Below are 16,836 nucleotides of genomic sequence, written 5' to 3' on the forward strand. Positions count from 1 at the left end.
ATGTTTTGCCCTTTCAGGACCTTCCAGAAGGACCAATGGAATGTACTGCAGCACCTAAGCATGTCACCGAACATGTGGCCCTCGACCTCCAATGGAAGACCCTGCCCTGGGCATGCTCAGTGTGAGTAAACAAGGACTTAGTCCCAGAGAGGCTCGCTCGCCGCAGATCAGTGCAGGGTACCATAGGAAAGCCAGAAAAGGCAGTAGTGACCCTATGCACCAAATCAGCCCCAGCGAGACGCTGGGAGCGACGTCTCCGCTGAGCAGAGCCCACTGCGGCCGATACCGAATGGGAGACCGCAGCAGACACGGATCGAGATTCCCCCTGTGCAGCAGAGGAAACTCGACTCCTAACACTCGGTTTATTGGTCCTTATAGGATTTCTGAGATTATTAATCTGGTGCCTTTTCGTCTGGCGCTTCCGGCCTCTTTTGCTATCCATAATGTCTTCCATAGATCTTTGCTGCGGAAATATGTCGAGCCCATTGTTCCCTTTATTGATCCTCCGGCCCCTGTGTTGGTTGATGGGGAGTTGGAATATGTGGTTGAGAAGATTTTGGATTCTCGTTTTTCGAGGCGCAAGCTTCAGTACCTTGTCAAATGGAAAGGTTATGGCCAGGAGGATAATTCTTGGGTTTCGGCCTCTGATGTCCATGCCGCTGATTTGGTTCATGCCTTTCATCTTGCTGGTCCTGACCGGCCTGGGGGCTCTGGTGAGGGTTCGTGACCCCTCCTCAGGGGGGGGGTAGTGTTGTGAATTCTGCTCTTGGCCTCCCTCCAGTGGTTGTTGATGGTAATGCAGTTATTCCTGAACAGCAGTCTTGGACAGGTGTTTCTGCTAATTGCAATTCTGACTGGGGTATTTAGCTGTGCAGGACTCATTAGTCCTTGCCAGTAGTCAATGTTCCTTTGGAAGTGTTGGTCCTCTGCCTGGCCTCTCCTGCTTGCTGCCAATTCAGCTAAGATAAGTGTTTGCTTCATTTTTTAGACACACTGCTGTGTGTTTATTTTCTGTGCTGATCTTGTTTCTATTTTGTTCCTGCTAGACCGTGCCTGATGTTTTTCTCAGTCTAGTTGGATTCGCTGGAGTCGCAGACATACTCTCCACATCTTTAGTTAGGTGGTGGAGTTTTTGTATTTTTCTGCTGTGGATATTTTGTAGTGTTTTATGCTGACCACATAGTATCCTGTACTGTCCTTTCCTATCTAGGTAGAAGTGGCCTCCTTTGCTTATCCCTGTTTTCTGTCTGCGTGTGTCTTTTCCTCTCCTACTCACAGTCATTATTTGTGGGGGGATACCTATACACGGTGGCGCAGTGGTTAGCACAGCAGCCTTGCAGCGCTGGGGTCCTGGGTTCTAATCCCACCCAGGACAACATCTGCAAAGAGTTTGTATGTTCTCTCCGTGTTTGCGTGGGTTTCCTCCGGGCACTCCGGTTTCCTCCCACATTCCAAAGACATACTGATAGGGATTCTAGATTGTGAGCCCCATCGGGGACAGCGATGATTATGTGTGCAAAACTGTAAAGCGCTGCGGAATATGTTAGCGCTATATAAAAATAAAGATTATTATTATTATTATTATTATTATTATTATTAAGTGGCCTCCTTTGCTTATCCCTGTTTTCTGTCTGCGTGTGTCTTTTCCTCTCCTACTCACAGTCATTATTTGTGGGGGGCTACATATACTTTGGGGTCTACTCTGAGGCAAGTGAGTTTTCCTATTTCCATCTTTAGGGATATTTAGTTCTCTGGCTGTGTCGAGGTGTCTAGGTCTGGTTAGGCACACCCCACGGCTACTTCTAGTTGCGGTGATAGGATCAGGGTTTGCGGTCAGTAAAGTTACCACTGCTCCAGCGAAGGTCATTTCATGCTGCTCCAAGGCCACCTGATCATAACACCAAGTATTTCTACATAGCACCTAAAGTGTTGGCACCCATGTAATTGCTCCAGGAAAATTAAGTATTTCTCCCTGAAAATTATTGCAATTACACATATTTTGTCACATACATTTATTTCCTTTGAGTGTATTGGACCACCAAAAAAAACAGAAGAAAAAATGCATGTTTTGCAAAATTCAAACAAAATTTCAAAAATGTTTTGCGCCTTTCCAAAATTGTGCGTAAACACAGTTTCAAGCATGTGTTGCTAGTTCCAACTCACCTGTGGCAAGTAACAGATGTGGATAAAATGAAAATATCTTTGTGAAATTATGTCCAATTTGCCTTTTTTCTCTGCTTCTTTGTGATGTTTCAGTACACACAAAGGTAAAAAAAACACATGAATAACAAAACGTGAGTAATTACAATAATTTTCTGGAACAATTTCAAGGGTGCCAACATATTCAGCCATGACTACATATGGCTATTACATTCAGCTACACTTCCACTGAAATGATCAAGATCACAACTATATGTAGTGTGGGTCTACTAAAGGTCCCCTTTGCTGCTTTGCTGATTCCTCTGTGAAGCCCATAATCATACTAACCAGCAGAACAGAATACCGCTAATACTTTATATCAGCAGCATGGAAGTGACGTAAAATTTTAAATGGGGAAAAAAATGACAGAATTTTTTTTTTCTAGTCACTCTCATAACGAGTTAATCAAAGTTATTTAATAAATTTTATGTTCCCTGCAAAAATGGTGCCACTGACAAATACAAGTCATTCTTCAAAAAATGAGCTGTTATATGGCAATGCTGAAGAAATGCAATGATAAGAAAAGAAATAGGCCGCCCTGAAGGAGTAATCTACATTCAGTAAAATAAAAATTAAAATAAAGAGAATACTTTTTCAGTGTTTACTTACATTTTATTTCAGCATAAGCTTGCAGGCATTGAAAAAGCAAATACTGCTATGCTTACCATCCCCAGATCCAGCACTACCTCTCCAACATTGTCCCAGTCTTTATTGACAGGGTGCTGCAGTGAAATCATGACTACAGTGCACATCATCACTGCAGCCATTCACCGGGGTAAGTGGATTGTGCAGAAAGTCATGACTACTTTGCACATCTTCACTGTAGCCAATCACTTGGGCATGTGACTTGTGCAGGAAGACTTGACTACATAACACATGATCACCGTGGTCAATCACTAGGATTAGGGGCTTGGGATACAGCCTGTCAATAAACACTTGGGAAGCAGCAAAAAGGCAGCAGTGGAGATGCGGAGACTCAGTCTTGCAGTGTTGCTTTTTACTATGTCTGCAAGCCTATGCTGAAATAAAACAGAATGCCAGACAACCCTTTTAATGCACTGTTATAAGATAATAAACAGTTCTACTGCATCCGACTTACATAGATTTCCACCTATAAAGTCTGAGAATCCGCCAACAAAGTTAGGAGCATGACTAGAACATGACTAATACTGTATATTATAACAAACTTTCACTTTTCACAGAATAAAACAGGAATGGAGCTTCATGTTGGAATGCAGAAATAAAGGAATACCACAGTCTGAATATTTGAAGAATGGGTTTGTAGATACTGAGCTTAAGATATTGGATACACATCAGAGGAATACTTCTATTACCAAAGAAATTCCTCATGAAGCAGAAAGCCATGAAAAACAGAAATTTGTTTTTAACCTTTATGGGTCAGAGTGGCAGGTAGGTTCTTTGATTTCTTTTTTAAAGGGAACCTGTCATCCCCCAGGGCGTTTTTAAGTAAAAGAGCCACCTTCAGCAGCACTAAAGCTGCATTCTGTGAAGGTGGCTCTTATGTTTAGCATCCCTAGGAATGCTGAAATAATCACTTTTATAAATGTGGCGCCATACCTCTATTGAGTCTGGGAGGTATGATTTCTCCCTGACTCAGACGTCCATCATCCCACCGGGCACCGCCTCCTCTCTGCCGTGACGTCACCCGCACCTTCGTGTAGCCGAGGCCCCAGATCCCGCCCCACAGTGTGTTATGATGCATTTACACTGCGGGGCTGGGAATCTTGCGCCTGCGCAGAGGAGCCGATCACCGTGCTCCACTGAAGATAGTGCCAAAGTCTCGCGAGATTTGTGAAGTCTTCACAGAATGCAGCCTTAGTGCTGCTGAAGGTGGCTCTTTTACTTAAAAACGTCCTGGGGGGTGACAGGTTCCCTTTAATATTAATATAGTTGTAGAAATTGGATGTTTTTGATTGTTACTAAAATATATAAATATTCTTGCTATCATAAAGAAGCTTACTGATTCCAACACCCTACTACTAAAATCGTGACTTTGTCATGATGTGTCAGTCAAAGCTTCCTTATTATTATTATTATTACTACTATTTAGTATTATAGCGCCATTTATTCCATGGCGTTTTACATGTGAGGAGTGGTATACATAATAAAAAAGCGTACAATAATCTTAAACAATACAAGTCATGAATGGTACAGTAGGAGAGAGGACCCTGTCCATGAGGGATCAGTCAACAATGGATGGGTGAGGATACAGAAGGTCAGGACAGAGCTAGTCATGCAGCGGTTTGGTGGTTACCATGAACCGGCATAGCTAAACTGATTGTATTTGGCTCTGTATGGCAGAACCATAGGCTCTACATCTGTCTCCGTTCAGAGTAGAAACGGTGCCGCTTACAAATCAATATTTCTTATGAGTATGTAAGAAATGTTGGATTCGTCTTTTCAACCTTTATATAATACTTTTACTTAATAACCCCATACAAAGCATGTATTGCAATGCTTATGTCTGTTCAATACGTTGACTCAGATACTTGCTTTCAGAAGAGTCAGTCCGTCTTTGCTCACACACATAGGACTTGTTACTCTAAGGCCTGGGTTTACTGAGGTTCTAAGAGACACTCTAATGAGGAAGGCAGAGAAACATTGTGTTTTGGGATGTTTTTATCCTGCTATGACACTTCCAGAATGTGCATATCGCTTCAAAGTCTGCTATGAGGCTTCTAAAGGAAGCACTGGGAATCATTTTAAGCAACATATTTTCAGATACAGGGCTCAAGGCTCAGGGAATCTGAAAGTACAAAAGCCACATCAACTAGCTAACTCCAGGTCAAGAGTGTCATAGTCATCACGGAGAGTTTCCTTTAGATCTGACTTCATTATAAGCCAACAGAACAGCAGCAGAGAATGGAGACTGTATCATTACTGCTCTATTCAGCTTGCTAGGATGTATGCAGTGTGTAAATTGTATGACACAGAGAATTATAAAAGATATTCTACATGAGTATGAGATCTGAAGTATGTAAAAAAGATATGAGCAGTCTACATCTACCCCGCTGATGAATGCTCAAGGTGTGGTGAAAGGACAGAATAGGCCCAGGAGTTACTGTTCCAATAGTTTATTGAATGGGAAGTATTTAGTAAGCTACATAATTTACTTTTGGTGGATGAGTCTTTATTTCCTTTACAAATAAGAACCAAGCAAGAAAAGAAGTGTATATTATTATTATTATTATTTATATAGCACCATTAATTCCATGGTTCTGTACATGAGAAGGGGTTGCATACAAAAATATAGATATCATTTACAGTAAACAAATTTACCATGACAGACTGGTGCAGAGGGGAGAGGACCCTGTCCTTGCGGACTTACATTCTACAGGATAGTGGGGAAGAGACAGAAGGTCGGGGTGCAGCAGCTCTGGTGGTGGTGAGGCGGTAGCTCGGGTGGTGGTGAGGCGGCAGAATGGTTATTGTAGACTGCAGGCTTTCCTGAACAGATGGGTTTTCAGGTTCCGTCTGAAGGATCTGAGGGTGGTGGATAATTAGACGTGTTGTGGCGTGGAATTCCAGAGGATGGGGGATATTCGGGAGAAATCTTGGAGGAGGTTGTGTGGGGAATGAATAAGTGTGGAGGAGAGTAGAAGGTCTTGGAAGGATCGAAGATTACGTGAGGGAAGATATTGGGAGATTAGTTCATATTAGTTCATATTAAATGGTCAAGATCACCCAAAATAACACATGAAGCTATGATATAACTCCACAAAAAGGCACAATTAGAGGCAAGTGAGATTGTTGATCCTCAGCACAAGACAGTTTGTGCAGTTTAAGCATAATAAATCAATAAGTAAAAGATAAAAAAATATGTCTTGTAAAGAATAAAGCAGAGAGTTCAAAATGTCAAAATGACAAAGACATGAGGAACAAATGAGCTTGCTAAAGCAAAAGCAATGGAAGGCACAAGCAATTTGGAGACAACAAAAGCTTGATGGCAAGGAGGAGGACCCCACGCGTATCGCCACCTATGTGCGTGGCTTCCTCAGGGGAGAAAGAAAGTGCACTTCTATATTTTATGTTTCATTGTTTATATTTTGGGTGATCTTGACCATTTAATAAACACTTCTTTTCTTGCTTGGTTGTTATTGGTCTTCAGTGTGTGGACAGTGATCCCTGTCATAATTTGTAGTGCCCTCCAGCTTTCTTCACATTTATTTCCTCTACCATTTACAGATAACATCAGAATCAAATCACAATTCATATATTCAAAAAAACACATATGCAAGGTATAATAAAAAGGACACAAGTCTGATTATTTTTCAAAGATGATATTATTTACTTGTAGTAAGCATTCAAACAAGATAGTATAAATGCAAGAACACGGTAATTGCATGGATACAATGCAATTATAGAGCAGGACTATGTTTGCCTGGCAAATTCATCATAATTTGCTCCAGTTCTGCCTTTATTAAGACTAGTGTTTTGCATGCCAGTCTTCGTGAAATATAGCATGCAGTAATATGTACAAAATTCATGAGGAGATGTGCACATCTTAATGAATTTGGTGCATCCTTCAACTGCCATGCTCAAACACCAGAAATATTACCCAAGTCAAGGACCGGTGTACAGTTATTGGGTTTTTCATGCCACTAGTGGCGTAAATTACCATGAATTAGTTGATGATGCTGATTGTCTGAAAATTTTGTTTGAAGGGACCTTGATCACATGGATTTTGGTAGTTGTAGGATTTTTTTTTCATGACAGAGTAATCCACATAGAGCTACAACCTAGTTTAATGTTAATATTTAGTATTTTGAATATATTTTATCACTTTCACTTTCATGGTCTCCAGACCTGTCATGTAATGTATCTCCTGACTTCATATGATATTGGAGGATATGACTCACTGGCATTACTCAGCAGCCGTGTCAATAAATGCCACCTTAACAGTACATGAGGTCAATGACATGCATAAGTAGGTGCAAGGATATCAAGTATGACTAATACCAGCACATACATTAATAGTTGTGCATACTTTTATGCTTGGTAAGTCACCCTGGATGTGTTTGCCAAAATTTGGAACTTGATCTGTTCAACCCCACAAGTGAAGATCAAGACGTGCACTTTACAAAGGAGATGCGGTAACCTGCAAATAAGAGGATAAACAAAGCAACACTCGGTAATGAGATGAATATTTGTATTGTATATGGTAAATGTTCAAATATCTGGTTAATTTATATTCATACAAAGCTATAATACGGACTTCCATATTCTTCATACATCCACCAGGATCTTGATTGACACCGATGTCTCCTTTTAATTCCGTTGCTTTCTCTCATATTTTACATAAACACTGTGGATAGAATCAACTTGTGACAGTGCTGACATTCAAAGTATTTTCAACATATCACTCAAGTAAAACATTGCACATTTTAATAAGTAATTTTAGTGATGTCTTGGGAGTCGGGAAAAGACTGTATTATTAAAATCTATTTACAATACATTTCTTCTCTGGGAATATCAGAAACTTAGACAAGTTTCCATAAATTTAAAATATTTCACAGCAGTAACATTTACAGGAGCACAGAATCTTGCAATCCAATGTTTAGGGTGTTAAGGAATAGTAACATTATATTTGTGAATGAAAGAATTTTAGAGAGGCTTTCAGAGCAAATAGAAAGTGGCAAATGATCAGTACAAGCCCTTTTCTGAATACAGATCCCTAGGCATTCATTAGAAATCCCTAGTGGCCTGAGATATACTCAATAGCTAGAATTGAGCAAATTCAATGTGAATTTATGAACTTCACATTTACCGGCAATTTGAAACAATGTGTTTAGATTTTCTCCAATCACCAAAAATTTGCCTGAATCACCAAAAAAGTGCCCGGTGATGCTCTGGGAAAAGAGACTAGGGGACAGAACAGAAACAAGTGTCCATGAAGGAATGGAAATTCCAATCGGCATTCAGTAAAGTGAACCTGACAGTTGATACGTGCCTGATCCACAGTCAGCTTGTATCAGACCCTGGCTATATGATCTCAATCACGTATGTTTAACTTTGAAACACTGTAAAGTTTAATAGAAAAACATACTTTATATGCCACCAGAGACCAAGTTGGGATGAAGACTAGTCGGATAGGCTGGTATCCATTGGTTTCTCTCCTCCCCCTTTCTTGGATTTACAGGTCTCTCCCTATGTGCATATACAGTATAGGGAGAGACCGGACACTGTAGGGCAGCAGGTGAGAAGAAGTCACCAGGGATCCATTAGTCTAACCAGTCTTCAGTATGGCTCAGTTCCAAGTGGCTTTTAAAGTATGTTTTCAAAGTCAAATATATCTGCCTAAGATTATACAGCCAACGCTTGATACATGCTGCTCAACGATTGCACAGCACGTATCAATTGTCAGGTTCACTTTAAGTTTAAAGATGGCGGAGGAGATGAACTGAGCTGAACACTGACTCTAGATGATAGTTTCGCTGTCAGAGGCTACCATTTTGCAAACTGCAGAAAATAGTTTCAGCCCCAAAAGGTTTACACTCCCTGACAGAAGTTATGTCGTATATCCATGTTATGTAAATAAAAGCTTATAACCTGACATTAAATTCATCCATTGGTTGTATAAATTATTCTTTTGAAAGCTGAAACCCTCCGAAATGTGGTTTAGGTTAATAAAATGAATTGGCATCAATGCAGAAATATTGATCAGTTAATGGACACAAAATGGTCAGATTTTGGCAAGACAAAAGTTTTGTCGCCCACAGAAAGTAATGTGATATTCAAACAAATAATTAACTTAAAATACAAATATATGTTGCATAACATTGGTGAATGAAGTTGTGGTTCTATTAGAGTCACATTTAATATTTTGTGTGACTTCCACGAGCTTGAAGGACTGCATCCATCCGGTTCACCAATGATTCATACAATTTATTAATGAAGTCATCAGGAATAGCAAAGAATGCAGTCTTACATGCCTCCCATAGTTCATCTAAATTCTTTGGATTTGTCTTCCAAGCTTCCTCTTTCACCCTACCTCAAACGTGCTCAATGATGTTCATGTCTGATGACTGGGCTGGCCAGTCCTTGAGCACCTTGATCTTTTTTGCCTAGAGGAACTTTGTTGTAGAGATGGATGTATGAGATGGAGCACCATCCTGATGCAGAATTTGACCCCTTTTATGATTTGGAATATAAGGGGTAGCTAATACTTCTTGGTATTTTAGGCTATTGATATTGCCTACCACCTTGCATATGTTTTGCACACCTCCATACTGAATGTAACCCCAGACCATGATCTTTCCACCACCAAAGTTAACTGTTTTCTGGGTGTATTTTGGATCCATACAGGCTCCAGTAGGTCTCCTGCAGTATTTGCGGCGGCTGTGGTCTAATTCTACTGAAGAGTCATCAGAGAAATCCACCTTTTGCCACTTTTCCAGCGTCCATCTGTTTAGCAGGCTGTTGGACTTTGCAAATGCCACACGGTTTTTTTTTTGCATTTTGTTTAGTTCTGGCTCCTGGGCTCTGATTCAGCCATGGAGGCCATTTTGAGACAGAATCCTACAAACTGTTCTAGTTGACACAGGGACTTGAGGTGACCAGGCCTGTTGGAGCTCTGCTACAGTGGAAGAGGGGCTTGCTTTGGATTTTCTAACCAACAAACCTTCCTCCGGAGCAGTTGTCTTGCGGGGACTGCTGGACTTGGGTTTGTCAAACACATCTCCTGTCTCTTCAAATATTTTTTAATTCTTTGTACTTGATGCTAAGACACATTAAAGGTGCCAGCCACCTCTGCAGTGGATCTGTTCTTCAGCCTCTTGATAATCCAAGCTTTGGTCGCAGGGTAGATTTTTAGCATGTTGTCAGAGCTCAAGTTGCAGTTCAAGTGAATGTCTGGGGTGCTGGGATTCTTTTTATACACACACACTAGATAACCGATCATTTACTGAGTACAGGTGAGGATGTAAACTAGAATTGGGTGCATTATATGACCAGGCGACAAAACTTTCGTCTTGCCAAAATCTGACCATTCTGTGTCCATTATCTGATCAATATTTCTGCATTGATGCCAATTTATTTTCTTAACCTAAACCACATTTTGGAGGGTTTCAGCATTCAAAAGAATAATTTATACAACCAATGGATGAATTTAATGTCAGGTTATAAGCTTTTATTTACATAACATGGATAAGCGACATAACTTCTGTCAGGGAGTGTGTTAGGAGTCAAGTTTCCTCTGCTGCACAGGGGGAATCTCGATCCATCTCCGCTGCGGTCTCCCATTCTCCTCCAGCCGCAGTGGAGTCTGCTCAGCAGGGACGTCGATCCCAGCGTCTCGCTCAGTCTGACTCTGTGAGAAGAGTTACTGCTGCTTCTCCTGCTTCTGCCTTTAAAGCCAATACTGGTCAGCAGCGAGCGGACTTCTCTGGGACTAAGTCCTTATCTGCACACACTGAGCATGCCCAGGGCAAGATCTCCCGTTGGAGATCGAGGGTCATGTGCTCAGGCTCTGCGGCACATTCCATTGGTCCTCTTGGCTGGTCTTGGAAGGGCAAAAGTTCTATAGCCACTTCCTGTGCTGCAGCTATATAAACGGCGCATGACCGCACGGCCATGCGCTAGTATCAAGTCATATGTGCTTTGCGCCAGTTTGGTTAAGCATAAGTGTGTTCAGGGACCCGGCTGAAATAAGCCCCTAGAATACCGGCACCTCCGGTGAGGAGATTGTATGCGTGTGTTCAGGGACCCGGCTGAAATAAGCCCCTAGAATACCGGCTTCTCCGGTGAGGAGATTGCGTGTTGCTTAACCACAGACTGCTATCAGCTTGGCAGTAAGCTTGTGCTCCTGTGAGGCTAACAGGGCGCAGTGCTTTCCTCTCGCGGCTGCTCTGTGAGGTAACAGAGCTAGTCTATACCGCCATATTGTGCCGCCATTCACTAGCAGCAGGTTCTTCCTGCACGGTGGACCCCGGGCTGCGAACGCACCTTCTATAATAAATATCTATTTCTACTCGGTGCGTTCCGCTAGCCCTAACATAATACTAGCGCCAGGGTCTGGCTAGTAAATGGCGGACGGTCAGCGTCTACAGCAGTACATCCAGCAGCTGGAGGGTAGGTTGGCGGCTCTCGAGCGCACAACCTCAGCTGTGGACGTTACTGCTGTCGCTGTTCACGCTGCAAGTGCAGCTGCAGCCAGTTTGTCCGCTGCCACCCCTGCTCCGACCTTGTCCCGTCTTCCGCTTCCAGACAAGTTTGCTGGTGACAGTAAGCTATGTCGGGGATTCGTGAGCCAGTGCTCCATACATCTCGAGCTGCTGGCTGCACGTTTTCCTACGGAACGGGCGAAAGTGGGATTCATTATAGCTCTCTTGTCGGGCAGGGCGTTGGAGTGGGCAACGCCGCTTTGGGAACGTGGTGATCGTGTGGTACAGAGTGCTCCAATCTTCCTGGACGCTCTGAGGCAGGTCTTTTTGGGACCTCGTGTCACCCACGATACCGCGCTCCAATTGTTGGCAATTACTCAGGCTTCGTCCATGGTCAGCCAGTTCGCCATCCTATTCCGGACTCTAGCTTCTGAGCTGGAATGGCCGGATAAAGTCCTTATTCCGGTGTTCTGGAAAGGACTGGCAGATCATGTGAAGGACGCCTTGGCCACCAGGGAGATTCCCGCCACACTGGAGGAGCTTATTACTATAGCTACCCGCATCGATCTCCGTTTTAACGAGCGGAGGTTGGAGCGAATCCAGTGTAGGCAGAGGTTTCGGCTGGCTCCCACCTTTGCCAAACCTCTAGAATCTCCTGTTATGGCGTCCGACTCCCATGAGGCCATGGAGGTTTCTCGAGCGGGACCTAGGTCTCAGACCGCTCGAGTACCTGTGGTATGTAAAAATTGCCAGCAACCGGGACATTACGCTAATAAATGTCCACGGCGGTCGGGAAAACGATCGCGTCTAGTGACCATTGGAGGAGGTTCACTGGACACTGCGGCATTTTCCTCAAAATTGTCCTTTAAAGGGACAATCCTGTTAGGCACATCCACTCTTTCAGTAGAGCTTTGTGTGGATTCAGGAGCAGAGGGAAATATTATGTCTTCTGCTTTTGCTCTGCGCCACGCAATACCTCTGGTTATGCTTGCCAAACCAGTAACTGTTAGAGTGGTGAATGGGTCGACACTTCCATTACAGATCACACATCAGACTGTCCCTTTCACGTTAGCCATGTCCCCATCCCACCAGGAGATTATTTCCCTTCTTGTCCTTCCCGAGGGAATGGATGAGATTCTGCTGGGAATACCCTGGCTCCGTTTCCACTCCCCACATATTGAGTGGACCTCTGGGAGGATATTGGGTTGGAGTGAATCCTGTAAGGGCAGATGTGTGAAAGAGTGTGTGACGCCCAAGAGACTGGGATACCCAGCACCGGACCAATGGGGTCTGTCTCTTGAGGGGGATGTCACGGGTGGCTTGACCCGGTGCTGTGGCCTCAGGCAATGCACAGTGTAAGGGGTATCGTGAGGGGACAGGCACTTACTTGATCAGCAGCAGGTTCTCCCAGCAGTGATGATCCCGATCCTGGATAGATGGCTATTGTCCAAATGAAAGACTGAGGCACTGAAACGTTTAACCAGTTTACTTTAACATAAAAGGATTTACAACCAGTCCTGTCACCGGAGTCTGTATGGGAACTCTGAGTTACTTTGACCCTGCCGGGGTCTTCGCCTCTTATTGTGCGCAATTTCTGTGTGGCCCTGCTGCTGTATGTGAACTGGCTGCCAGCCCAATCTGTCCCCTCCGGGTCCTGGTTCGACGGGCAACCCGAGTCCTTTTATCGGCTTACCCCCTCCGGGAGTACCGCTGAACTCTGTGTCTGTTGCTGCGTCCGGCCCTAGTGAAGCTGATATCACCTCACGTTTTTCCGGTTGCTGTATTATATATAATGAATACAGCCACGGATCCGGTATCCGTCTTTGCGCCTGTTCTGGGTAGTGATTAATGCTACCCGGTTCTCACAATGTCCCTTTTCTCTGTCCCTCTTCTCCTCAGGCCGGTGATTTGGGCCTGGAAACCGTCATAGGGCTGTTAGAAATTCAGCTGTATGACCTCTCACTATCAGCTCCTTAGCCCAACTGCCATTTCTTCTCTCAGAGCAGAATGGATTAAGGGGAGTCTCTGGAGCTCCCCCTTCTGGCCGGAGGTGGTAGTGCAGTTTTGCTATTTTAGTATTTGTGTCTAGTGTCAGTAACTATTTTTGTGGCAAATACCCCTAGGGGTGCCACATTCCCCCTTAGTTAAGAACAGTACTCCGGGACTGTGGGACGATAACATTTTGAAATAACAATTAATATGTACAGAGTCTTAAAAATGAAAAGTCACAAAAACCACTCAAGGAAACAAAAATAGAGTTCTGTAAAAAGTCACTTCAAATAGCGTCCATTAATACAGTTCTACCCTTGAAGGTACTCAATATAAAGTCTAAAGAAAGTTCAAAAAGAGCAAAAAGCAAAGTTCAAAAAGCAGTCTTTCCGGAGCTTTGATTTAGTGCCTCCGGGCTGATAACAAGTTCAAGAATATGCAAGAAGTTCATACAGACAAGTCTCTGTAGGTACTGGGCTTAAACGTTGCAGACTGATAACAATGACTATACTACATTTTCTGTTTAACTATATACGGCATAACATATATACAATTCACATTATGAGCTTTATAGTTGGTAATCTGCATACCTGGCCGGTAATTGACCCTGGGTACTACGCTGTGATCTACGTAATAGCGGTGTCTCTTCATGTGGTGTACTACTGTCTACTGCGGATGTAGTATCTGCCTGCTCTGCTAAAGATAATTCCACGACTATGGAGTTGGCAAGTCCACCGTGAATGGGATTACTCTGACCAGGAATCTGTTCTTCCTGGCCTGGAACCTCCTGTAGTACGGGGTCAGCCTCTTCCTGTCTTGGGACTTCTGGTATTGGGTTCGGTGTTGGGTAAAAGGCCACCATGGGAACCACTACTGCACCATGGTATGTTAGTAGGGTTTTGGGAAAGTCTCCTATACAGGTGTGATACACTTCCTCTTCTTTTTCCTTTACTGGTTGAACCTGTATGGGTTGAATAACTTCTGGTTCTGGCTGGACAACGTCTGGCTCTTTCAATGCTTCCGGACATAATTTAAGATTGTCTCTTGACACTAGTACAGATGTTAAGCCTCCGTTTTTGCTAATGAGACACATTTTAGGATTATCCACTCTTGTTGGTAAAACTGTGTAGGGTACGGCTTCCCACTGATTGTCCAGTTTATTGGTTCGACGATTTCTCTTGAGCACTTGGTCACCCGGTCTTAATGGGGTCGCTAGAGCATTCTGGTTGAAAGTTCGCTCTTGTCTTTCTCTAGTTTGCTGAAGGCTTCTTTCCACACTCTCTTGCACTTGGCGATACTGCTTTTGCCGTATGATATCCCAATTGGAGTCTTGGACTTCTGCGTCTGGTTTCAGAATTCCCATTTCTAGATCGATTGGTAATTGGCCGGGTCTTGCACGCATAAGGTAAGCTGGGGTGCAATTGGTGGAGCTCACCGGGACATGATTATACAGATCCACCAAGTCAGGCAATTTCTCTGGCCATTGATTCCTTTCTGTCTCAGGTAAAGTCTTTAGTAGTTCTATTACAATATGGTTCATCTTCTCGCATAAGCCGTTTGTTTGTGGATGATAGGCCGTCGTCCGGATCTTTTTGCAACCATACATATTACAGAATTCTCTGAAGATCTCTGATTCAAAGGCTGTACCTTGGTCGGTGAGAACCTGTTCCGGATATCCATGGGGTCTACAAAAGTACGTTTGGAACGCTTTGGCTGCTGTTTTTGCTGTCAGATCTTTTACGGGTACTACTACCAAGAAGCGTGAATAATGGTCCACTATGGTCAAGGCATAGACATAGCCGGACCGGCTTGGTATTAACTTCACGTGGTCTATGGCTACAAGTTCAAGTGGTTGTTTGGTGATTATGGGCTGCAGTGGTGCTCTTTGGTTCTTTTGATCGTTTCTTCTGAGGTTGCACGGGCCACAATTTCTGCACCACTGTTCGATTGATTTTCTCATCCCGACCCAATAAAATCTTTCTCTTAGAAGTACTTCTAACTTTTTCCAACCAAAGTGACCAGCACCATTATGGTAAGCTTCGAGGACCATCTTGACATCTTGTTTAGGCACGATAATCTGCCAAACCAATTCATGTGTTTTCGGATTGGTGTACCTTCTACAGAGCTTCCCTTGATACAGGAACATTTTGCCTCTCTCTTTCCAGAGTTGATGCGTCTCTTCTGGGGCATCCTCATCGGGATATGCACTTTGCTCAGTTAACAGTTCCTTCACCAACTTCACAGCCGGATTGCTGTCCTGGGTGTCAGCCCATCTATGGTGTGCTAACGGATTAAAATTCACCTCTTGTTGTTTCTGATAGGTACTTGACTGATGATGTTTTGCCTTGGGATGATGGAAGGCTGGTAGTTCAATTTCTTCAAGCTCCCCTGTTTCTTCTTCTACATCTCTCAAGTGTGGCATCCGGGATAGGGCATCGGCATTTCCATTCTTGCGACCTGCTCGATACTTGATCTTGAAGTTGTAATTAGATAACCGGGCTATCCATCGCTGTTCTAACGCACCTAATTTGGCTGTGTCCAGGTGGGTCAACGGATTGTTGTCAGTATAGACAATAAATTCTGCAGCGGCCAGATAGTGTTTGAAACGTTCCGTCACAGCCCAAACTACTGCCAGTAGTTCCAATTTGAAGGAGCTATAATTTTCTGGATTTCTTTCAGTAGGCCGGAGCTTTCTACTTGCAAAGGCGATGACTTTCTCCCAACCTTCTTGCTTTTGTGACAGCACCGCTCCTAGTCCCACATTACTGGCATCGGTGTAGAGGATGAAAGGTTGATGGTAATCTGGGTATGCCAGAACCTCTTCTCCGGTTAGTGCCTTCTTTAGTTGTTCAAAGGAGTCTTCCCTTTCGTCGTTCCACTGGAAAGGAGGGTTTCGGTTTGAAGGTTTCTTCGTCTGCACTACCAAGGCGTCTTGCAAGGGTGCTGCCAACTTGGTAAATCCTTTTATAAATCTGCGATAGTAACCCACCAATCCCAGGAATTGCCTCACTTCTTTTGCGCTGGTATGTCTCGGCCAATCCCCTATGGCGGTTATTTTCTCGGGATCCGGTGCTACTCCCTCCAAACTCACGATGTGTCCCAGGTACTGTACCTTTGGCTTGAGAAGGTGACATTTGGATGGCTTGATTTTCATGCCATACCTGGATAAGGCTTCGAACACTTCTGCCAAGTCTTTTAAGTGTTGTTCGTAAGTCTTTGAGTAGACGATCACATCATCTAGGTACAGGAGGACGGTCTCGAAGTTCTTGTGTCCGAGGCAGCATTCCATCAGCCGCTGGAAGGTACCGGATGCATTGCAGAGTCCGAACGGCATGCGATTAAATTCACTTAGACCCATTGGTGTGGTGAATGCCGTCTTTTCCTTATCTCTCTCAGCCACAGGGACTTGCCAATACCCGCTTGTTAAGTCTAAGGTGGAAAAATAATTAGCAGATTTCAAAGCAGTCAAGGACTCTTCTATCCTAGACAAAGGGTAGGCATCTTTATGGGTGATGTTATTAATCTG

General features: G+C 43.6%; 1 protein-coding gene across 1 annotated transcript in view; it reads left to right on the forward strand.

Moving 5' to 3' along the window:
* The window catches only part of LRRC2 (leucine rich repeat containing 2), a 759,557-nt gene that overhangs the window by 223,881 nt on the left and 518,840 nt on the right, over positions 1–16,836 (forward strand). The window contains exon 3 of the mRNA XM_069745466.1: positions 3,402–3,609. Coding sequence (XP_069601567.1) covers positions 3,402–3,609 — 208 coding nt within the window. The remainder of the gene's footprint in view (positions 1–3,401; positions 3,610–16,836) is intronic.

The sequence above is a fragment of the Ranitomeya imitator genome, chromosome 1 (genome assembly GCF_032444005.1).
Source record: "Ranitomeya imitator isolate aRanImi1 chromosome 1, aRanImi1.pri, whole genome shotgun sequence".
NCBI lineage: Eukaryota > Metazoa > Chordata > Amphibia > Anura > Dendrobatidae > Ranitomeya > Ranitomeya imitator.